Genomic DNA, 24,455 nt, shown 5'->3' on the forward strand with positions numbered 1-24,455 from the left:
TACTTACTCTCGCGCATTATTTGGGTTAGGCTGTCCATTAGTGTTTGTGTGACGGTAGGTCAAGTATTATTGTATTTAGTATGTTGCTTAACCTACCTAAACCCAAACGCTAACCCACATAATAATGTTTGTTGGTAGGATTCGCTAAAGCCATTTACCATATAAAAAAACTGAAGGATATCTGTTTACCAAACTTCAAAATTTGCACTTCTGTAAATGCTTTAGCAATAAATCATATTGCAATTTTGTAGAGCCGGCTACAGTGATGCGAATTTTAAAGTTTGCTATACGTGCAAGCCAGAAAAATAGCCTCTTTCATCCAAATATTCAACAAGAATTTCATGGCTTTTGTTTAAAGACTTCCTTTTATTTTGCAGACTTAGTCTTTGGATTAAGGCTAGATAATAATATTCATAAGTTTTCATAATAAGCATCTACATTTATAGTAATAAGGATATGTCAATTCACTAGAGTTAACAGCTAAAACATTGTAAAATGACGTAAGTTATATTTTACACTTTTGGACATACTGAGGAGGTTTTTAGTTAACGCCCATAACAGTCGAATCAATGTTAAATGTTTCTAATTATTAGTCTTAAAATTCAAACACGTTTTGCTAATTTTTTTTTTACGAAGACTGACTCCAATTTGTAAACAATGGTGCGACATCATGACGTCATTAACCTTATACCACTCACAAAACAAAATTCTTAACAATATATACCAAATTTTTACGCATCAGTAACTTTACCACTTTGAAGGTACTGTTACAATTATAATTATTTTAAATCAGAGAAATGACGTTTGGTTTACAATAATATATTGTTAATTATAAAACAGGTAACAAAAATTATATTTTAAAAAATAGCGCACTTCTAAGCACAATGTGTTACATAAAATGGATTTTGTAAAAAAATGAATCTCTTCTATAATTCTTAATTTTGTTTAAGCACCTATTTCTTGTAGATAATATACCCGATTTTGCCAAATTTTGTGGCTACCACTAGGTTACGTGAAATTATTTACTAAAGTTATTTTTTTTTTGAGATTGTACCTTCACGGCCGAAATGACAATTAAGTGTTATTTGCTGAATGACGTAATAGCCTAATTTTCATTGACGCCGTTGTGTGAGGCGACGATGTGGAATTTTGTTATTCTTACCGGGTTTGTAAGACCGTATAAGCTGGTTTACGTGAACGGACGCCTAACGACAGGAATTGTTTCTCAAAATGTTGAAAAATGTAATTACGTTTTCTCATTGTTTTAACCTTTGTTACGTCACTTTCTGGAAATGCGTATGGTTATTAAACTGCTTTGGTTTGGTACGTGTTTTATTGTCATAGAAAATGGTATTTGGAATTTGGATCGAGTTTGTTCTGCAACATATACTAAAATGAATTATTTCAATCAGGACTAAAGCGTCAATGAAACACTCAAATATGTATAAGTGGAAAACTGACATTTTGTTTAAGGTTTTCCACTGGCTATGAATCTGACGTTATGTTATTTCACAGCGTTTTATTTGAATTTTTACACTATATAGTGTATACTGGAAATTATTACTTTAGATATTTTAAAATTTTGTGTAGTAGAATATTTTAATGTTAACGACTAGAACAAAAATGGTTAATTATTCCCATTTATTGATATGAAACAATTTTCGGCGCTGGTCTAGAATCCTACCACAATTATTAAATCAACGCACAACATTTGGGTTAGGTTGCGAGTTTGGGTGTGGGTGGGTTAAGTATTATTATATTCAGTATTCAATAATAATACTTGACCCACCCTAAACTAAAATGCTAACCTGCACCCTATCCCCAAAAATGTGCCTTGTGGTTGGATTCAAGACCAGCGCCCAAATTTCTTGCAGTGTTTTTGTTATTTGTATAGGTGTGTTACTGCTCATAATCGGACGGCGATTTTAATAGTTTAATATCATTGACTTGAAGTTGACTTTCTCTCATAGTGACTTGAATTGGGTAACTGATGACTTGGAATTTACGTAATTTTTTTACCAGAAAATTGACTTGGACTCAAGTTATTTTTGTTTCGTAAGTGTGCTCCTAAAAATTTCAAACCTGTGTATGTAAAATAGTGTTCCGTAAGTAAATTGGCGGTTTAAAGACTTCCTAAAATGTCTGAGGCCGCTTAAATTTCTAAAAATTGTAGCCCTTTGCAGCTACGAAAAGACTAACAGGATTCCCGCAAACAGCGGAAAATTTTGCTATAATACTTGTTTAAAAAAAACAATTTAAAAAGTATCATGGTCTTGTGGAGTTTTATTCAAATAAGAAAATAATAACTTGGATCTATTTGCAAGCAAGATTACATTATCATAAGAGCCATAAATAGCTCGCGAGCCATACATATTGTTTTACGGTGATAGAAGATAAATTTATGAGATATACACTTCGCGTTAATTCAGCTGAATATTTAAAAAAGTAGCACACACCTGATATGGTCTCAGCACCCTGGTTTGCGGAGCACTGATCTAACTGTGTACCATGCTACCCTCTCCACAAACTGTTTTTTTGCCAATTTTAACAACAAAACTACGAAAAAATTTTGCGCTTCGCTCCAACCTGTCATTCATATATCACATAACGGTATAGCCTTTGCATTATGTATTATTGATGTAAAGCAATATATCATGCACAAGGTATTTTTTTGTGTCTCCCAGATTAGAGTTTAGAAAATACAAACCATTCGCACGATAAACAATTCACTTTTCTATTTTCATGCTGTCTGATAGATATGCATCGAAAAATAACATATTTGTTTTAGTATGATTGTTGTTTAATCTCTAAGGGGGGCGACAAGTGGGTGCCAATCAGCACTCACCAGGAGCGATTTGCGCTATTTTCCCTACATTAGCATGTACAATATAGTGTTACAGGTATTCAATTTTTCCACAATATAAATGTGGCAACTCTTTTTCTATTTTTTTTTAAAGTTTCCTTTAATGTTTTAAAAGTTATTTATTTTATATTATTTTGTAAATTGTTTACCACACCACATCCCCACTATGTTATTGTGTAATTATGTGATAATAGCTATATTGCTTGTTTAGAGGGACTAGAGTTTTAAAACCTGAAAACTATTTAAAAGGCTATTAGATGCTGGCTGTAATGGGATCTGAACAATCTTCGTTAAGTTGTAACCATTTGACGAAACCTGTTTGTACTTGTTTTGGTCATGGTGTTGCAGAGTCTCCTCCAAGTGAAAGGAGTAGATTACAGGTGTCATCTTATGCTGAAAGTGCTACCTCTGTGGAAAAAGTCAAAAATAATTCCTACAAGGTTTCATTGGCAGCACCAGAATTGATTAAAAACTCAACCTCATGTTGTACTCACCAAGAAACTGATGTAGATAATTTTTTGTATAAACTGCATGGAATAAATGAACAGGTATTTTATGCAATAATTTTTTTTTTCTATGTTATTTATAGACATGTATATTATGTGTAAAATAGTTAGTAAATCTAATTATTTATATAATTATTCTTTTGACTTTGACACTTTAGGAAGAATGTAGGAAAATTGTGCCTTCTCCAGAGATCAATGGTTATGTTCCACTAAAAAATGGCTTTGTCAGCCAGAACAATTGTTCCTGCTCTGTACCACAACCTCAAACTACTGTGGATACAGTTTTGGACTTAAAGAACTCTAGTCATGTTTGTTTTCCCAAGGGTTACCAACCTTTGTCAGGTGATACACAACCAATAGAAAGTGACCTTCAAAGTAACAACAATGAATGCCACGATGTGCAGTCAAAACATGACAGAAATCGAAAAGAAAATGGCCATTGTCCTATTGAAAGTACACTCACAGATAAAGAACTGTCAAAAACTAGCAAAATAAAACACAATGTTGACACCCTTGTTTCACAGACAACTCCTAAAGCTACATTAAATGAGACTAAAGGTAGGCAACTATTTTCGTAGATTTATTTAACTGTTTTATAAACTTGTATGTAACATAATATTTTATCATGACCAACACTAGACTTAAGCTACTTTGTATAATTAGATGATTATATAAGCCAGTTAAATCCAGTTTCTGGAAGTAACCCCCCAAGGCATGATGCCAGTCTGTTTTATATTATAGTCAAGCTGGGTAAAAAAAAACGATTTGGGGCAAAAAAACAAGGCCAGGGAAACAAACAAGTGTACATTAGAACGATTTATAATAATTTTTAGAAGCAGGTTTGACTTTATTTGAATCCATAGGCCAAAGACACTCTTTTAAAACCACAACAACACACAATTTTCATGAATACCTTTATTGTAAAGGGGATTTATGTAAAATAAAACATTGCTTTATGATTACATTATGGTACCTTAAATTTGCACCTGTATAAAGACTTTTTATTTCTCCCTGTTCAATAAAACTGCCTTTTCACAGTTGGCACTGGTCATCAGTGGTATTTCTAGTCTCCCAGAAGAAGTAAATTAACCTAAAAATATGAGTTTTTAGATTTTTAGACCAGTCCCTCGTTAAACTTTCTAAAAATATATTTTCTACTTTTTTTACCAAGGTGAATTTATAAAAGTTTACCATCTAGAGGTAATTTCTTAATGTTAGGGCAAATTTTAATCAATTAACCTGAAAAGAATAACCCTAGAAGTTTCAAATTATTTTATTTGCTTATTTGAGCTTAGTAATACCTTCATGTGGTATTGAATCAGATCAGAGAAAAATGAAGATAGTTGATCAATGGCATATTGGTTAGGCCAGCGTGGTCCAACTGCAGGTTTGGCCCTCGAGTTTAGCTTTTTTGGCCCGCGACCTGATAGTCAGCTTTGCTTCAATCTAGCAATATCACTTCAATTTTTGTTTTTTAATTTTTTGGTGTTGAAATTATTTCATAACTACCCTAACTGAACAAAGGTATACATTCCGTAAAGTTAGTACGCCATAGACTATGTATAATTTGCCAGCAATAAGCCTAAGAATCGCAATTTAAAAACATTCACCCGCGATGAAAAGAAGAAGTTGGACCACCCTGGGTTAGGCTAAGGATATTATTTTTACCTGAAAAAATAATAACAATAATTACTTTACGTGTGATGGCAAACTTTAGCAATTTTTTTTTTACGAAGTGACTATTATTATGTTAGCATGTTAACTTATTAAACGCAGGCAAAATCCTTTCACTGTAGGAAAGTCATCTTATATAAAACTTCTTTTAGCTAAATAGTCAGCTCAAAAATGTTTTCTAATAATGTATGACATTGTATGACCATTTAGCTCTTATTTTAATATACCTGTAATGGGTGACCTATTTACGATTCACTTTTTCACGTTACGTACATGTAACCCTTGAAGCAACAATTGCATTTAATCAAAACAGGGGTTCTCAAACAGGGTATGCAATCATACATACCCCTAGGGATCACAAGATAAATTTTGGGGTAAGAGAGCAATTTCATTTTTGCTGATTTTCTGCAGCACACCTGTCATTATGTTAGGAGTTATGATCACAAGTGCAACTGAAGTTGAATTTAAAACAAAAGGCATCAAGAAAAAAACTGTTTCGCTTTAAATTGCAAACTTTAATTTAAATTTAGACAAGCACAGATATAAGGCTGAACAAAAAACATGTAAAGAGTTAGTGTTCACTGCTTTATGGGTCAATAATTTGTTTAACCATGCATGGAAATAAACGACCAGACTCTTAAAAAACAAATGTTTCCGCATAGAAACCACAAGACAGGTTAACAACGTTAACCCAAGAAATGACAGCGCTAGGACGGCAATTTGCAGACGGCGTGCCAACAAATTTGGCGAGTGCTATTCCGTCTGGGCGAATGCTGATGGATAGCCGCTCGCCACGCTGGCGAGTGTAAATTTTTTCTTAGGAACAACCCTGTGATATATAAATTAAGGTCTATAAAATGATTAAAAAGGTTATTCACTGGATAAGCAATATCATTGAGTTTTGTAATATTTGGAAACACATTTAGAAAATAAATATGTGGTGAACATTCCCAAATGTTTTAACTAGAAAACTGTCTACTGGTTCACTTTCACATTTCACAGTAGGGCTTTAGGCAGAATATATAGATTGCTAATTAGAGAGGGGACAAGCATCCATAAAAAGCCAACCGAAGCACGAACACTCAGGCAGTGAGGTTTGTGAAAATACAAAACAACAATTTTATGAATTATAACTCCATTAAAATCTCTTAACTAGTATTTTTTTATGAAAGACATGTTTTTGTATTACCTTTAGGGTTTAGTGCAGTGGTTGGCAAACTTTTTTTGTCGTGGCCCAAAGTACACAAGTACTTTTAAAATTAAGTACAATGAATGTACAGCCGCAGCCCACAGTTTGCCAACCACCGGTTTTAGTGTATCACTTGTTATTATGCGATGCAAAATTGTTTGCGCTTGCTACATAGGTTGTCCACCCCTAAACTGAAGTTGGAATTTTAGTTTTTAAAGGGTAATATAATTTCAGGCTGATAATGATGCTGTGTAACTTGCATCATGCCTTGGGGATTTACTTCCAGAAACCGGATTTAACTGGTTTATATAATCATTTAATTATACAAAGTAGCTTATGTTGTGCAGAATTTTATAATCATAGTGAATCATGTATTTGTTTCCTGTGATGTACTGTAATGATAGCCCTTGAAGCTGTAACCTACAATTTCAACATCATAATTGCCTAAACTAACTAATTTCAAATAGGTACTGATTGGCGATGGTAATTGACAGGGATGGCCAATTGTGGTGCATAGGGCATACATTTGTGACTTTTCAATTTTATGTTAAAAGCAACACGCTACACGCATATATATAATCACTGAAAAAACTATTCCTAGCCTAATAACACCAATGTATAAGACCTTAGCATTATCTTGACAACTGTGCCAAACTAATAAAAATATATAACTTACACAGTTTGTCTTTGTTAACTTTGTTAAAGAAGTTTGCCCAAGTTATTTATTTGTTGTCCACCTCTATCTTAAATAAGTGCTGATTGAATTTGCTTATTGAAAAAGAATGTTATAAATTTACAAGTGTGTTTTCTGATAATTACCTATATATATATAGTTTGTTGTTATAGGTTGGTATACCTTTTAGTTACATTTTGTAGCATCTCAAGGCAACCCCTTATAATTAGGAAACATTTTAAATAGGCTAGTCATTTATACCATGTGTTGTTCCTGACACTTATTTAGGGCGTTAATTGTGCTATTTAATCGCATGGTCTCCCAACTTTTATTTCTGTGCAGTAAAAGAAAATGCTAATTTATAGTGGTGCTAAAACAACTGACCATATTTGTTTGTTACCCTTTCCAATGACTCCAGTCAACATTGCACTTAAATGCTGCCATTTATCGAACCATAAAAAAAAATATAAGAATACAGCTCATGGATAAGTTTAATTTTGCTGGAAGATATGTTTACTACTTGTGAGTATGCCTTACTGTAGACAATTTGGCTACTGTAGACAATTTACATGCAAAAGCTGATACCTTGTCCTTTAAAAGCAGGGGTTCCTCGACTTTTTAACAATGACCCTTAAAAAAATTTGCATGGATCAGGGTCAACCTGAATTTTTAGCCAGCGACATAAATTGATGTTACAAAGCAAGTAGACCTGGGAAACCTGCTGTTCTTAATCTAAAATTTAAAACTACAATGAAGTCTAAATACAATCACTGCTAAAACGATTTTATTTATTACTCTGTTCTTTTTATAAAACCATCACTTAATTTACTGATATTTTAGTTATATTACAAGTTTTTAGTTTAGCTTGCTTCCTCAATGCTTTAAAATTAATTTAATTGTGAAGAGTTTAATTGTGAATATCTGTCTTTTGGACCTTTTATGAGAAAAAATGTCAATATGTATATTTTCAGTCCAATTTAATTAATTTCTTTTAGTTGTCAAACTTTTACTAGAACAAAAGTGTGTGATTTATCGATAGCTAGTATAAATATGAAAGAGAAATAAGCTCACAGCATTAATACTTGTGTATAATCAATGGTTTAGAGGTCTTTCAAAGATACACTGCCATGCTAAAAATGGATATTTTTATTCACAAAAAATAAGCCTTTTATGACTTTTTACATTAGAAAAATCATGTTTGTGGCTTTTTTTTAATAGACAGATGTTGTGCTGTTATCTGGCCTAAAGGTTGAGTAATATACTGTTTTGCGAAATACCAATATGCTTAATGACTTTAATTCTTTTTTGTTTTACAATTATTCTTTAAAACAGTTTATTTGGCACTAAACTGAATAGAGAAAGATACTTGGTAAATAATTTTTAATTATTTTATATTTACTGTGATTCAGTATCTAATAGGATCTGATGTCATCATCTCACAATGTGGCAACTTCTATCTATAGTATTAGCCTGTTTATGGTGTTGTATCAAATTTCACCATTTGTCTTTAAGGATTATATTACTTCAAATATATACCTGCTTTTCAACATTTTAAGTGTGAATCATGTTTACTGTTAGATTAGTGCAAATTGCTATGTTTGTCTTATTTTGGTAGGTTGTTTATACATGTGTGTATCATTCCTTTTTTTAATTCATTCTGTGGTTGTATGATATGATCCGCAACAGTCAGTAGGTAAAGTACTGTGAACTGCAAAATTGATAATCTTTTTGCAAGCCTTCTGGTGACAAGCAGTTTTGGGCGTAAATCTTTGGGTTTTTGAACTGTGCCATGTTCAAGCGAAAACAAGACTATCAACAAAAAAGTGACCCAAGAGTTATGCCAAAGGCGCAAGTTTTTTTTACATTAGGCACTACATAGGAGTAAAGCTAAGCACAATCTGTGAGTGCACAGTCTGCTTTTCTTAGTTGGACACTCTTTCATAGATAAGCTGTTTTTAAGTGAATTCATGTGCAAACAAGCAGCTTAAAATCAGTTTAAATGCGGAAAGCTTGAAAAAATAGCATTTATTAGGTTAATTTGGCAGAAATTTTCATGTGACATTTAGGCACATACCAGATCCGCATATTGCTTAAAATAATGGCATTTGTAGTACAATTTACTGAAAATTAAATATAGTGTTGTGGCCTGGTATTGTATCAATTGTAAAATTTGTTCTAAAAAAATATTGCTGGAAGAATAATTTTATAATTAATGGAAATTGTTTGCCAAATTAATGGAAATTCTTTGCCTCACTATTTAACTTTAATGGCGACTATACTGAATGCTTTTTTTAAAATAGTAGTATTAAGTGCTGCCAATCAAAGTAAAACTGCAAACACACAACAATTCTATAATCAAAGTTAAGTACTTTTTAAAATACCAAACAATCTATATAGTCACTTGGGGTTAAAAAAAAATTTGCTAAAGTTGGGGTAAAAAAACAATGTCATCACACCTAACGTATATATAATTTTTTTTAATTTCTTTTTCATTGAAAAAATACATTTTTCGCCTAACCAAAATGCCCTCAACCATTTAAATTTTTTTCTCTGAGTAAAGTTATGCTGGTTTAAACAATAGTTGTTAAATTTGTATCTTAAAAAGGTTTGTAAGACCATTAGAAACGTTTGTGTAATTCCTATACAACCAAGTTTGTGGCAATGGCCTTTATTCTGTGTTGTGTCATAACATTGATCTATTAAACAAAAAATACCTTACTTTCCTAGCTGTTTTAGTTTTTTAGATATTTTGTTGTTTTTTACCCCGATCGATTCTATGGAAACGGGGTAAAAAAACAGTGTTTTTTATTACCCCAATGTAATATTTTTACCCCATAATTTTATTTTGTAATTTTTAGGTAAACTAACAGGCATGTACTTTGGGTAAAATAACCAAACGTTTTAGTTTTATTCAGAAAATTTAAAGCTATACACCAAAATGAATGAATACCAGGTAACATTAGTGCCAAAAGAAAGTGAAACACATGAAGAAATTAATCAGTTTTGAATAGGGACTTGAAATTTTATTCCGATGCCGATACCCAATATTTTCAACAAAGTGTATCGCGATCCAAATTAATACCACATGAAGGTATTATTATGCTCAAACAGGCAAAATAGATTAAATTGAAACTTCTAGGGTTATTCTCTTCAGGTTAATTGATCAAAATTTGCCTTAACAGTAGGAAAGTAATTAGCTTGAGATGTTAAACTTCTATAAATTTACCTTAATAGAAAAAGTAGAAAATTTATTTTTAGTAAACATAACCAGTGGCCCAGAACCTAAACAAGTGCAGATCACAGAGGTAGACTTGAGCAATTATTTTAGACTTATCCCATAACATAGGGGAAAGATATGAATGTTTTTTGTAATGATGAGGACGAAATAAAGGCAACTTCAATTTTCTTCATAAAAAATAAGAAAAAGCTAATAATTCCAGGTTGTCCTCGGACTGGCCCACAAATCTAAAAACTCATGTTGTTAAGGCAATTTACTTCTTCTGGGACTTAGAAATACCACTGATGACCAGTGCTAACTACTGAAAGGCACAGTTTTAATTTACCAGGGAGAAATTAGTTGCTAAAAATATTTTAAACAGCTGCAAATTCGAGGTACCATAATGTAATCATAAAAAATGTTTTTTTTTACTCAAATTCTCTTTCCATTAAAGGTATTCATGAAATTTGTGTGTTGTTGTGGCTTTGAAGGAGCATTTTTAGTCTATTAACTTCAAATAAAGTCAAACCTGCTTCTATAGATTATTATAAATACTCCTAATGTACACTTGTTTTTTTTACCCCGGCATTGTTTTTTTTGCCCCTTCATCAGGGTAAAAAACAACAACAGATTTTGTAAAATATTTTTTTTATTTTATAATAAAATTAAAAATCCTTTATGTGGTTGGAAAGGTAGACCCATAAGCTCAATAAGAATGAAAAATTACACTTCTGTTGCGAAAAACAAAAGTTAGTCAGACAAGTTAGCTAATTTTTTTTTTTTTACCCCGCTTGACTATATACAGGGTTACCATACCGTGACGCAAATGAGCTTATTTCTAAGAAACGTGCTTATTTTAGAGTTGTGTGCTATTAGTGTGTTTTATTTTAGTTTCTAAAAGCGTTCTTTATCAATTTTTTGTTATTGAACCCAGATTATTACAGTAATGCATTCAATTACATAATAACAATGGATTGTGATTGTTTATTCTAAATCTAAAAAGTACATTGTAGCCTATAGAAGTGTGGTAGGTTGCTTTAGCAATCAAGTAAACTTTCGGCTTGACGTGAGGACTGGCTTTTTTGTGTCAGTACAGACAAAATGCTACATCAGCCCAGAGGCTATGGAAAACACAATGTTACTACAAAAAAAATTGCTAGAAGCATTACAGTAAATCATTCAATGAATAATTTTATTACAAGCATAACTCCGCCAAGTGAACCAAACTTAACTACCAGGCAGGGTCAGAATTAGGCGTTTCATGAGGCCATGCACCACGATTCGTATAACTGGTGCGCTCTGACGCGAAAAAAAAGACAAAGCTTGCATTAAATAAGGATGGTTAACTTGCCAATTTTAACCTAATAAAAGCATTTTTTGCGCTTCGCGCGATTAAGCTACGTTTTGCGCATACAAAAATAGCTGTTTTTCAAGTTTTTATTTTATAACGTTATTTATGAAACCTTGGATTTCACCCCCTGAGTCCTGGATCTGTCCCTGATCTTTAGTAGCGTGCTTATTTTTTTGGAGTAGCCTGCTTAATTTTTGGTCTAAGCATAACCCTGACCCTGACTATATGTCTAACACTGCCTTTTTCCTCACTAAACAACAGGTTTTGCATCTCATTTTTCAGAATGGTACAGCAAAATTAATTCCCGCCAACAAAATAATTAATAGTTTCCTTGATTTGCAGATAGTAAGGTAGATCTTCAAGAAGAGCTAAGGGATTGCCATTTTTTTAGAAATTTGGTTTTGACAGAGGAAGCACGCTTGCAGGTTCTTGCTGAAACTTGGAACAAACTATTAAATGAACCCAACAACTGTCCTCCTGATGGTAATTTATATTTGCTGCCATTGTACATATTGGTTTAATTATTTTGTTTTTTTGAATGCTTGTTGGGTGAATAGTAATATGAATTATGCTGCTTGATGGAATTGTTTAAAACAATGTTGAAAACTGTCCTAATTGATGAGCTTTTGGTTTGTATTTTACAATCTTTGACGGCAAATAGATCAACCCAGTGTTGACCACATAATGACCAGTTAAACCCTTGCTAACTATATAATATATATACTTAATGATTTTGCTTCAAATATAATTTCAAATATGTACCAAGGTCCAAGGTGTACTCTATGTTTGCCACCTACGATAAGAAAGATGTGTAACATTAATACATTATATGTTAGTAAATGACTTGGATCACTATTCAATTGTGTCATTTGCTTTAAATGCAGAACCATAACCTTTTTTACAGTTTGCGATGAAGTGCGGTCTGTAGTTGGCCAAACAAAACTGGTCATTGCAGAAAGGTTTCCTCAATTTTCTAAGTTAATTGATCGTGCTGATGGACAAGTACATTCTGAACTTCCTCCAGTGTTATTGTCAGATTTACAGGGATTTTGGGAAATGATATACTTCCAGGTTAGTGGTGTTGCTGATGAGTAAATATTGTGGACCCTTGATTTGCAAAAACGTTTTTGGCATGAGCAAATAGAAACCGTATTAATAGAGTAAGCACTATTGACTATATTTCAAATGTTCAGTTTTGATTTCACGTCCTGATTGCACTACACAAAAACTACATATTGCTACATTAATGAGCTGTTGATCATGGCTCGAGTTTGACACACTTCCTCAACTCTTGTCAATAAATTTCCCATAGCAGCCACCATTATCTATCAAGTTGAACTTTTTAACTGATAGTCTAACTCTTCGGAAACTGTTGCAGTAAGAAACATGCACCAACGACTTTTTTCCATATTGGACCATGTAAATAATATGGGAGTTAAACTGGTGTGCATTAAGTCAATTCTCCCTTTATTTATATACCAGAGTTATTAGGAGCATATTAGTTACAAGGCTGTAATGACAGTTCATGAAACACGTAACTTTAAATTGTTTTGCCATTTGACAACACTAGTGGACTTGTTGGGTGTTTTTAATTCAAGTACTTCGTGAGTTATATTTAAATTTTAGAAAACAGTCATTTGAAGACCCTAAATCTGATAAATAAAATATTAACAATTGTTCTATATTTTATTAAAATAGGTGCTGGACGTGACCAGGAAGTTTGATAGGTTAGCAACTCAGAAAAACAATAATTGGAAATCTATAGAAAAGAACCATACCAAGAGCCTGGAAGCTGGAAAAAAGAATTTACAGAAAAATGCAAGCAAAATTATAACTTCTAAACATATATTATACTCGGTCAGAGAAAAACAACTGTCGCTTAGAATTATTTTATTAAGATATATTTACAATTACAATATTTTGCTGCTAACAAAGCTAAATTGTTTTGAAAAAACTCTAGTTAATTTGAGTAAACTCTAGTTACTGTTAGAAAGATGAATTCTGAACTTGTTTGCCGATTCGGATATTTGTTTGGTCGTATTTGTCTGTATTTGTCTAACCCTAGCTTTTATCCACAGAGAATGAATGGTGCCGCTGCTAAAAAGACGCAGACAAAAGAAGACAAACGAAGGAGAGAGGCAGCGCGCAAACGATTAGCAGAAGCTCGAAAGGCATTAGCCTTGAAAAAGGAACAAAATGCCAACCAAACAGTGGTTGGTTCCACAATATCAGCTTCGGAAACGACGGACCCTTCTCTGCCTCTTGTTCAGGATGACAGGCTGAACATCGCACCTACCGACCAAACTTCGTCCTGTGTTAGCGACGTGATTCTTGAAATAGAATCACCACACGTTGCACAGTCACCTGGGTTAAAAACATAGTTGCTGTCATGTTTAGATTTTTTGCGTTTTTACAAGTGTCTTGTTTTTATTTAAACCTGATTTTTATTGAACTTTAATGCTGTCCCATAGTTATATTCGGGATAGTGCAACCGCTAGAAAAACAGGCCGTGTCATTTAAGCCTGGTGGATGATGCAGTACGTAAATTCCCGCTTGGCCTTGACGCCCACCATATTTTTTTTTTTAATTTTTGTGACCGAATTTTGTATATACCTATATCCGAGTTTGAATCAATGCAGAGCTGTAAAATGCATGACTTTTATTACAAAAATAATTTGGTATTTTCTTACTTGTTGCTCTGTCGCCTAGTTCTAATCATTTGTCGAAACATATATGTACATTGTTCTTTCTTCTTGTAACTTTGTCTGTTACGCGCACCTACTTACCTATGTTGATCGGTTTCACATCCTGTATCACAGGTTGACCTTTTAAAATTCTTCAATGTCAAAGTTGCTCTAGGAAATTGTTTCAGGGGTTTGTGTAAAATATAACTTGCTTCCTTGATACCAGACACCAAAAAATCAGTATTAATGTGTTTTTTTTTCGAAAATAATTTTTGAGGGTTGCCTTTGTCCACATTCTCTTACAACGCTGGACGTTGCTCTTATTTTCCTTTTTACTAGAGCATTTGTATAATCTTGTAAAGTATCCCATTTTGCTGAACATGTCAGTAAAAAAGCTAAAACCACATTTTACCCTACATTGTTTTTTTTACCCAAGTGGAATTTTATTTTATACAGTGTTACTGATCTACTGAGTCGAACCAGCATAACATGTCAAAACCGTCCTCTTGACTTTATCACAATTTAGGAAAAGTTTATTAGCTCACCAAAGAGTATGTGCCATGCCTTATTTTTTCTTTCAGTGTTGGTGCATATAGTTACTTCCATATTAATTGCGATGACATCGAATGCGTAGAGATATGTCTCCTACAAAAAGAAAAGTAAAACTGATGAAAAAAAACATATTTTATTAAAATACTACATAATTCGTCTGTTGTACGCCTATTTCGTTGATTATATACAATGTCATTTGATATTCTGTATAAGTGCATTTTTAGACTTAGCAAAGGCATCGTCACACAATAAAATCTCTACAGATTTACTTAATGTTTTTTAGTACAGAGGCCAAAGCCAAACTCAGAAAGCTCTCGGCGAGCCGTAATATATTTTTCCTGAACAGTTTTGTGATATATTTTTACTGAAAAACGTGTAGTTCATATTAAAACAACTGTTGAAGAGGGGCGGACCTATTGGCTTATTTTGTGATTAAAAACTGTTCTAATTATTTCAAGAAAAGCGCGGTAATGCGTTCGCGTGAAACGAGAAAACAATTGCGTTTGTTTAAAAAAATATGTAATAAAAATAGTTTATGAAAACATATTAAATTGAATTGGTAATCTAGTATATTTTGTTAGTTGAGTAGGTTACAGTACTCTCCATGTTATGTTCATATTTAAAAGTCATTATGAATTGGTGACATACGCAATAAAACGCATTCAGGTATACTAATTAAAGTTACGATACTCTCTCATCGTTTACAGTTCCAGGTTATGTTTAGCGGCTTTTAAAACTGCGTGCCGTAGTTCTCCCACTTCTAGTTTGGAACCAAGAGCTAGTCAACCTACACAATCTCGTCATATATTTCAACGGCAAGACAAACATATTTACGTAGCTTTTAAACAAAATTTAGCCAAGTAACCGCACAGCGGCGCCGCGCGGCATATCAAAGTTTTCTTTGTAATTACGAACAACTTATTAAAGTGCGGTGCGGGTAGCGAACATAAATTTTATATTCTCACGATCTCTGCTCTGCGCAATATCGGACGGAAAATGGGTAAATTCCCAAGTTGAAATTTCGGGACCCCCACTTTTAGGTTTTCGATACACCCTTAAACAAGTGTAAATGTAATCATTTTTTTGCAAGCTTAAATACATTATTCTATTTTTCAACCAAAATAAAAAATTACAAAGCTTTCACTACTTAGCAAACATTGTAAAAGTAATTAAGGTACCTGTACATGTAAGTCATATATCACCACCGAATTGAATTTATTTGGTCAGCAAGCAATTAATTAACGTTTTTACCTGTTTTCATTTTAAAAGCAACGTTTGCTTGTTAATTACACCGAAAAATGCAAGTCAATAAATGTAAAGAACATTTATGAAATGCAACTTAATTGTCTTTAATCTAAGTTTCGTGACGTATTGAAAATCAAACAAATATATGATAAATAGGTAGGCTATTTAATCAATATTATTTTTTTCATAAAATTTTCAAAGTGATATAACTTGACTCTCTAAAATACAATACGTCATTCTGGAGTAATAAACCGAAGTTTTAACTGGTAATTGGTTCACTTTGTTTCAAAATATTTAGTTCAGGTTTCAGCTCTTGAAAATCTTACACCGGTTCATAAAGTTCCAGTTTAACTCCCTATAGTTTATTTTGCCAAAAAAAACTTGCTAAAAATTCCTCACCTATACCTCAGACAAACTTTTTTTAGTGTGGCATGCTGAAACTGTGAAGCAAGTTAAATAACAATTCATTCTTTTAATCTTGGAATAGAAAGCGGCGCAAATACCTGAATTCACTACCAGGATGGTTTTACGACTTAAAAATTATCAATTTACTTAATTATGCTTATGCTTACTTACATATAGTTTATATATCTAGCGAACTTTAAACCAGGGTGAACCGAACCGGAACTTTCCGAACCGAAACCGTAACTGAACCGGATTCCGAAAAAATACTAAAACCTAAACCGAACCTGGACCGGAAAAGTTAAACATTTCGACTCCCTGCTTTAAATGTCATTTTCTGGTCGGGTTAAAATAAATATCGCTCAAACATGAAATGTTATATTTATTAACCAAGTGAAACAACTTTTAACGAATACAGGTACAACAAAGAAAAAACTTTCAACAAATATATATAAAAAATGAAAACAAAAAAATGAGAAACCTGTTGTTTTCCTTTTCAAACAATTGGATTTTTAATGAAGCTATAACCCAAGATGGTCCAAGGTTGACAGCATCGCGGGCCACAAATATTTCTTGCATACTCTTTGTGGGCCACATAAAGTGCTACCACATGCGTGCCAGGGGCGGATCAATGATTTTGGTCAAAGCATCGTCAAAAAGTAACGTCGAAAGTCATAAAAGCTCCATAAATTGCTTCCCTCGTCGAAGTTGTGTGCAAATGAGTTCGAGTGATAACGAGACTGGCAAAATGATGCGCTCGAAGCGCGAAAAAAATGCGTATTTATTTAACAAAACTTTTAATTTAGAAAACTGCATTTGATCAGCGTGGAATGTTTTTTAACTAGATCAATTTGGCTGAAAAAGAGTCAGGGCGTTAACCTTTAGTCGCAGTGAAAACCTGTAAAAACAATACTTTCCAGTACCGCTATATATTTTATCGTTCATTTATTTAATGTTACAAAATTTTTCATTTATATAGGGATAGGGTCGTACTTTTTATGTTATATGTTCATATAAAAAGACGGAAAACAAAACGCAATTATAACTTAGAATTTCGCAAAACAGCCATTTTAAAAAGTTTCATATAGGACGTACTGCGACTTTCGTATTTTTGCTGAGTGGTTAATTGTAACGTTACAATAAGCGAGATTGTAACAGCACATTAACAAGGTAGAAAAAAAACTTTTATCGGACGAAACAAATTGTATCACGAAGCTTAACGGTACCAATAGAGAAAAAATGAAGTCGGCACACTTGGGTGTTAAAAATGGCACCCAATAGAGTGCCGCGTAACCCGGTTAAAACCATTGCGGATTAAACCCTTAAAGGTACGCATTGCAATATTTCAACAGTGCTCGCGGGCCAGTAAAATGATGTCCGGGCCACATGTGGCCCGCGGGCCTAGGTTTGGACCAGAGGCGTAGCGAGGGTATTTTGCGCACGGGGCAAACTATAAATTTGGCGCCCCCTCCGTGTTTTAACACATTTTTATTAAATTTACATCATATACCCTACTTCATACGGAAAACAATTCAAATTTTAGTAGAACAATGTATTTAAAGAAGAAGCGTACACAAACTATAGCATATGACTCACTCAGTCACCGTCAAACATGAAATGATTTACATAGTCTACAATAGATAGATTTATTTTTCTTGATTTCACTGTCGCAAACTGGTCAATCACGTCATCGAAATCTGCTGTTTCCAATGTTTCTCTTTCAAAGCTAAGAATAGCAAGATCACTGAGACAATCCTGTCTCATTAATGCACGCAGATACGTCAAAATAAGTTTTAATTTGCTGAACGACCGCTCACAACTTGCAATTGAAATTGCTATTGTTAACAGAATTTGTAGTGAAATTCGCAGATAGGGAAATACGTCATCCCCATAAAACGCAATAATTCCAATAAACTCTGAAAAGAACTCCAAAAGGAGTTTCTGGTAGAATTTCAGTTCGATTACTAATAAGCATTCGGCAATCACCAATTTGAATGAAAAGTTCGTTGCCATTGATGTCCGTGTCGTAGAAATTTGCAAAATCTGCACAATTTCGACGCATATTGCATCCTCGTCTGTGTCAGATAGTAGAGTCTTAATGTCCAGCAAAAATCCAAATTTATTGCTTAGGTCTTTTAGTCGTGATGTTGAAGCCGATCAAATAGATTCTTTAAAACGCGCACAATTTCTTCTTCTGATGAAAGTCCTTCATCTTTTGCCAGTTCTCCAGGCATTCTCTTATGTCGCCTAATTCTTCTGTTCAGCTTAATACCCCAGATCGAGCATTTTGTTTGGACCTGTTTTACAGCAGCTTGACTCAAACCATCACGAAACGAGTCTTGGCTTTTGGCGCAGATGTGTCTATTGCATTTTTACGTATTTTTATTAATCTTGTCGACTATTTTCCATCTAGGTGTGTTTTTTGTCAGTACATCAAATCAACAAAAAAAAAGATATAATACTTCGTGTTTTTCTATGGTGAGGAATTGGCAGTGTTTGTGCCTGTAAGTGTGCCAAGCAATTCTTTGTGGGGGGCGCGAGCTTTAATGGAATATTTAACTTTATGTAGTGATTTCAATGGTTTAGTTTGGTGTTCATTCTGTTTTTTATGATATCCTATACTGTAGGTACATTAAAATTACACGTAGGCGATGACTGAAGACATTGTTCATGAATTTGCGATTTGCGAGCTTCGCTACTAATTTTTAATAGTTTTTCAGTTGCTGGACTATGATTGCTACATTTTACGACCAATTACGGCTATGTTTAGTCGGAACAATATGGTAGGCCTATAGTTGTAAATTGTGCAATTGGGTTGGGCACCACTACTACGCCTGTACAAACTCTGTTTTTTGCCAAACTTTACGATTAAAACTTCAAAAAATTATCTTTTATTTAGGCCTACTTGTTTTTTTCCTGTTTCGTTGACAATTGTTTTTAGCACAAATAAGTCTCTGTGAGTACCTTTGCATGTTTTGCGAAGATATGACGTGCATAGAAGATATAACGGTCCTATGCAAATTATAGTTTGGCTAACTTATAGATAAGCGATAAAAGTTATGCCCTTTTCCAACTATTTTATGTATGGAAACAGGCTAGAAACATGCACGGAGACACGAACCTGTTTAGATAATTCAACCAAATAAACTGAACATTTCTCGCGCTATGCCCGACCAACGATACACTTTACTATTTTTTATGTTGTCTAACTAATATGTAATTCAAAAATACCCAATTGGTTGTTGTAGGGGGGCGCAAAGCGCAGGACAAGGGGCGCGGTTTAATAAAGGTTAAAAAACACTGAGCTAGACGAAACCAGCTGCACGCAGAATTAGTATCTTGGCTGCTGTGGATGGCTGGCAAAAGCATCAGTCTGGGTGTGGGTGGCGTATCAGATGACGTCTTGGTTTGGAAAAGTAAGTTGCCTGAAAATTTTATTGCACAAAAATTTTTCTTCTTCAGGAGCGTCGTGTTGATTTTTTTGTTAGGTGCTTCGCGGTCCCAGAAAATTGTCTCGCGGACCCCAGTTTGAGAACCACTGGCCTAACCTATGCACATCACGTTAAACTTTCAAACGATTACGTGCTTCGTTTTAATGGTGACAAGCGCCGAAAATGTAGTCGAGCAAAGCTGAGTAGCGACGCTCGCTCTTTAAGAGTGGGTGGGACTAGTTTTTAGAGCACCAACATGTTTCCAAGGTCTTTGCAAAAAGTTCGCTTGCTCTCAAATCAAGAAGAACATATTTTATCGTATTACGCTTAACTTCTCTGTCCGAGTCCGGCGGCACCCAACTGAACCGTGTCCCTAAGTGCAGTCCCGGCTCTTCAGCCCTAGGTTTCGATGCAGACAAACACCTGTGAGATTAACGGTTCTTACTTTGACTATAATACCTTTATAAAACCTCCACGGCTCCTGAATTGGAAGAATTAACAACAGTGGTGAAAGTAAGATGGAACAGTCCGGAACGGCATGCCGAAAATACTATATTCTCTTTCCAAGAGATCATGTGCCAATTATTTTTTTGGCTTTTGTTCGTCATGTGTTGCAAACACGTTAACGTTTTTTCTCAGTGCGATGTCAAACATGTGCGACTGTGCGTCTATTAGGCCTAAACGTTCCAAAATGCCGGTTTTGTAAATGCTCTTCTAGCCCTTTATGTGATTTCTTTGCTCTTGATAATTGTTTTTGGCAATTGATTCCTATAAACCAGCAGTGGTTCTCAACCTTTTATGGTTCGTGGCCCCCTTTGAAAGGCTCTCGACCAGTGATTCTCAACCGCGGCTCTCAACTGAACATTTTGTAAATTTTTCTCTAACCGAGTGAAAAATTAGTTAGAAGTAGCAGAATTGCAACTAAGTAAGTAAGAGAAATCAAGAATTAATGAATTGTATCAGCAAGGATCCCGAGTACGAAGTACTAATGTTACCGGGTACTTCCATCCGGCTCTTTAAAATAATTTTGTGGTTTGTTACGTCACAATATATTTAGTCCTGATCGACAAGCTATGGCAAACACTGTTAATTAGTTAGCCTAGGCTAGCGTAATGTATATTTGTTGTTTTCTTGTTACTTTCTTAATGTTTTTTAATTATATGCCTACTGTTGTTTTTATGCGGCTCCTTGCAAACCTTAGGTTTGAAATGCGGCTCTTGCTCTAAAAAAGGTTGAGAATCACTGCTCTCGACCCTTGTGGCCCCCTGCTTATAAAAACACCAAGCATTGTGTTTAAAGCCTTAATATTTTCACTTTTTTATTTCTTCACGTTAATACCCAATACAGCCATTAATCAACAAATAAATGCACTTACTTTCTAAAAATTTACCAAATAAGTCATTTTAATCTAAACTAACTTAGTTAGTCATTTTAAATTTTGTTCTTCGACGCCACCAAGGTATTTTTATATTCGGCTCTGTTTTGTACTGAGGAAAGCGACGTCATTACATTCGTCGAGATGATTACTCGATTTTTGTTTATAATACGTTATTATTAGCCTACTTGACTAATAAGCTGCATAAACCGCTAAATGTTGGCCTAAAAGTGACCCTTTGTTAACCCGGTAACGTACTTTATGCGTTTTACGGCGAGATGTTTTGCAACTGAACGCCCTTAAAGGAAATTGCAAACCGTTGCACCTGGCAATACACACTAGTTGCTCGCCTAACAGCATTTGTCGGACACTTAATGATTAGGCGAAGGGTATCGGCAAGTAATATTGGCGCACTACGTAGCTGCATATAAAGCAGCAAAGTAATTGTTTGGCCATAGCGACCGGCCTTATTCAAACTTGCCAATGGCGAAAGTTTGATTAAGCGTAACTTTTCGTGATAAAACGAATCCAATATTATACTTTGAATATGCCTACTGACGCGTCAAATAACTTGTCAAAAAATTTTGTTGCAAAACAAAAAGTTTTACAGTCATAATAAAAACACAAAATTAAGTTAACTGGTAAATTTTGAAAATAGTGACAATTTGGTTTTCGCAATATCTATAGCTGAAGAGTTGCCGGTGGCCCCCAGGGGGGCCGAGGGCCACGGTTGAGAACCCTGCTATAAACCATGGTATAAGTAAAAGGTTTTAGCTGTATTGTTTCAAGACATCTACTTGAATGATTGTAGGCCTATTTAGCTTAATTTCAGTTACAAATTTGGCATTTCGCACTGGAGCGACCAACGGTACAGGTATCTTAAGGTTACCTGTTTTTGTGACGTTATTTGAATTTTTCATAAAGTACGGTCACAAGATATTCTACTTTGACCGCTGGAAGGTTTTTCAAATTATTCTACTTTTAACAATAAATGCAAAATAAACGCACTTTTTCTAACATTTGTCACTGTCTCTTTTGCATTGCATATTTTCAAAAAGAAGTTTACTTCTTCCTAAATGATAACAAAGACAAAAAACAATAAATTATTATGTGATGTAATTAGGCATGGTAAACTCTGGGTCCACAATCAAGAGAGTTAAATGACCATTTCTGAAGGTAAAACTTGAAGCAAAGTGCTATTTAATCTTGTATAAACCACTCACATTAACATTTGACACTATGTTTATTTTTACCAGTGCTAAAGTGTCACATTCATTGTATAAATCAGGCCTGCGGAGTTGGAGTCGGACTCGGGACTCAACGGAGTCGGACTCCGGAAAGACCACATAAAAACTACCCGAGTCCAGAGTTTGATGTGCGCATGCGCAGTATCAAATTTTAAAACTGTTAAGGTGGCAAAATGTAAGTTGAAAAAGTGTAATAGCAAATGGTGAAATATTTTTAAACCATGTAATGCGGGTGGATCAATTATGACACCAATATGAGTGGATTGCAGAAAATCCACCTTAATTTAGTTGCTAAAATGGGTAAAATACAGGCTGTAGAGTCAGAGCTGGACTCGGGACTCAACGAAATCTTACATTTGGCCGGAGTCGGACTCGAGTTATTTTTAACCGACTTCGCAGCCCTGGTATAAATATAAGTTAAATAATGCCAATAACACATTTACAATGTATAAAGTAATATGGTTTGTAAGGAATGCATTAACAAACCATTAACTTTAATCCAACAATGACAGATCACTAAAACAATATCATAATAGAATATACAAAACAATAAAAGTACAACATTGTGAAAGGTATTTGATAAAACAGGGCAATTCAACAATTGCTAAGCAACCTCATTAACTAACACCCGGCAAATATCTATATCTAGTTACTATTATTACATGGACCACAGAAGTATAATGCTGGATAACAATAGTAACAACCAAACCCATGTGCATGCATAAAAATTTAAGCAGTCACTTTATCAATACTTGTTTATCCCAAAAAATCTTACACCATGCAACTGAGGGAGTTTTGGAAGCAGCGAAAGAAGCAAAATAACAGTGTTAACAATAAAATGAGTAAATTCATATTTGGAATAGAAACTTGCAAGAATGTATAGGACAATAGGAGTTGTCATGAAGAACTTTCTTGCAGCAGTGAATTGTGTTCCTGAATCCATTTGTTCCCAATGTGTTGAATAACGATACTTTCCTTGATCAGAAGTCTCAAATGGTGTTCCTTTAATGGTGTGCAAAAAAAAGTACATTGATATCCCATGGACGACATTTGTTAATGTCCAGGCAACTGATGTTGTAAACCAGGGCATGCTCAGTAAAACAAGATGCATGAATCCAGTGAGCAGCACATAGGTTACCCAGATTCCCGGGCTGTTCCACACCACTGTATTTGGATTTGCCACTTGGTTAGCAGTACCCGTATGCATTGTTTTGTAGGTTTAAAAATTGTGTAAAATTAACTACGAGTAAATCCTGTAAAAAAAGAAATTAAAATAGCAAAAGCTAAATTATTCAGCTTGACTAGTGTCACAACCATATTATTTTTTAATCGGTCAAAATTTAATACAATATTTTTAACCAGCTTTTTTCATGGTATCTTCACTACAAAAAGAGAACCTAGGGTGGGAAAACATGCAGTTCATTAAAACAAAGTTAATAGAAATTGTAGAAATGTTGACATTCCTTTTGTGATGCAAGCTAACAAAGATTATATTCCGAACATTTTTATATTTATTCAAATTAACTGAGGAAAGTAAGTTCTACTGATCAAACCAGAACATCTACAAAATAAAAACTGATCAAACTTGAACATGCTGATCTTTCCAACTGGCATATCAGCACTCAGACATAAAAAACATACTGTAAAATATTGTGCTTTAAATTTTAAAATATGAGTAATGCCCCCTCACTATTTAAAATATGGTCCATATCAGGTATGGGCAACCTTTTTCTAGTCGCAATCCAAAACCAACCTCAGAAAGGTCTCTGCAGGCCACAATAAATTTTAACTGATAATTATGCATTCAGATACAATGAGTTGGCAAAACTATCATTGTTGATAGTTCCATTCTAGGGTAGACATTATATATGCCTTAAAGTTGAACATTTTTCGCATTAATCTATAAACAATATCAGAAATGGCCTCTTACCCATATGGTAAAGAAGGTGGCGGGCCGAATGATATTCATTGGCAAGCAAGATATGGCCAATGGGCCATAGATTGCCCACCTCTGTTCTATATGGTTGTTCTACAGTTTTTAAATTT

At 34.1% G+C, this 24,455-nt stretch overlaps 2 protein-coding genes across 2 annotated transcripts; one reads left to right on the top strand and one right to left on the bottom strand.

Annotated features, from left to right (window-relative positions):
- Positions 1-3,080: 3,080 nt before the first annotated feature.
- Positions 3,081-15,069, top strand: LOC146133152 (uncharacterized). Its single transcript, XM_083397277.1, has 6 exons — positions 3,081-3,411; positions 3,528-3,927; positions 11,816-11,956; positions 12,378-12,544; positions 13,172-13,291; positions 13,552-15,069. Exons 1-6 carry the CDS (start codon positions 3,121-3,123, stop codon positions 13,852-13,854), a joined length of 1,422 nt encoding a protein of 473 aa, XP_083253403.1. The 5' UTR covers positions 3,081-3,120; the 3' UTR covers positions 13,855-15,069.
- A 7,241-nt stretch (positions 15,070-22,310) lies between these two features.
- Positions 22,311-23,658, bottom strand: LOC146133153 (ORM1-like protein 2). Its single transcript, XM_083396720.1, has one exon. It carries the CDS (start codon positions 23,614-23,616, stop codon positions 23,155-23,157), a length of 462 nt encoding a protein of 153 aa, XP_083252846.1. The 5' UTR covers positions 23,617-23,658; the 3' UTR covers positions 22,311-23,154.
- Positions 23,659-24,455: the final 797 nt, after the last annotated feature.

Source organism: Ascidiella aspersa, chromosome 9 (genome assembly GCF_963924565.1).
Source record: "Ascidiella aspersa chromosome 9, kaAscAspe10.2, whole genome shotgun sequence".
Lineage (NCBI taxonomy): Eukaryota > Metazoa > Chordata > Ascidiacea > Phlebobranchia > Ascidiidae > Ascidiella > Ascidiella aspersa.

Excerpts from the sequence above, each read along its gene's own strand:
- LOC146133152 (XM_083397277.1), top strand. The coding sequence starts at position 3,121 with ATGCTGGCTGTAATGGGATCTGAACAATCTTCGTTAAGTTGTAACCAT. Across the intron at positions 12,545-13,171 it reads GGGAAATGATATACTTCCAG|GTGCTGGACGTGACCAGGAA; the intron begins GTTAGTGGTGTT and ends TTATTAAAATAG. Across the intron at positions 13,292-13,551 it reads AAAAGAATTTACAGAAAAAT|AGAATGAATGGTGCCGCTGC; the intron begins GCAAGCAAAATT and ends TTTTATCCACAG.
- LOC146133153 (XM_083396720.1), bottom strand. The coding sequence starts at position 23,616 with ATGCATACGGGTACTGCTAACCAAGTGGCAAATCCAAATACAGTGGTG.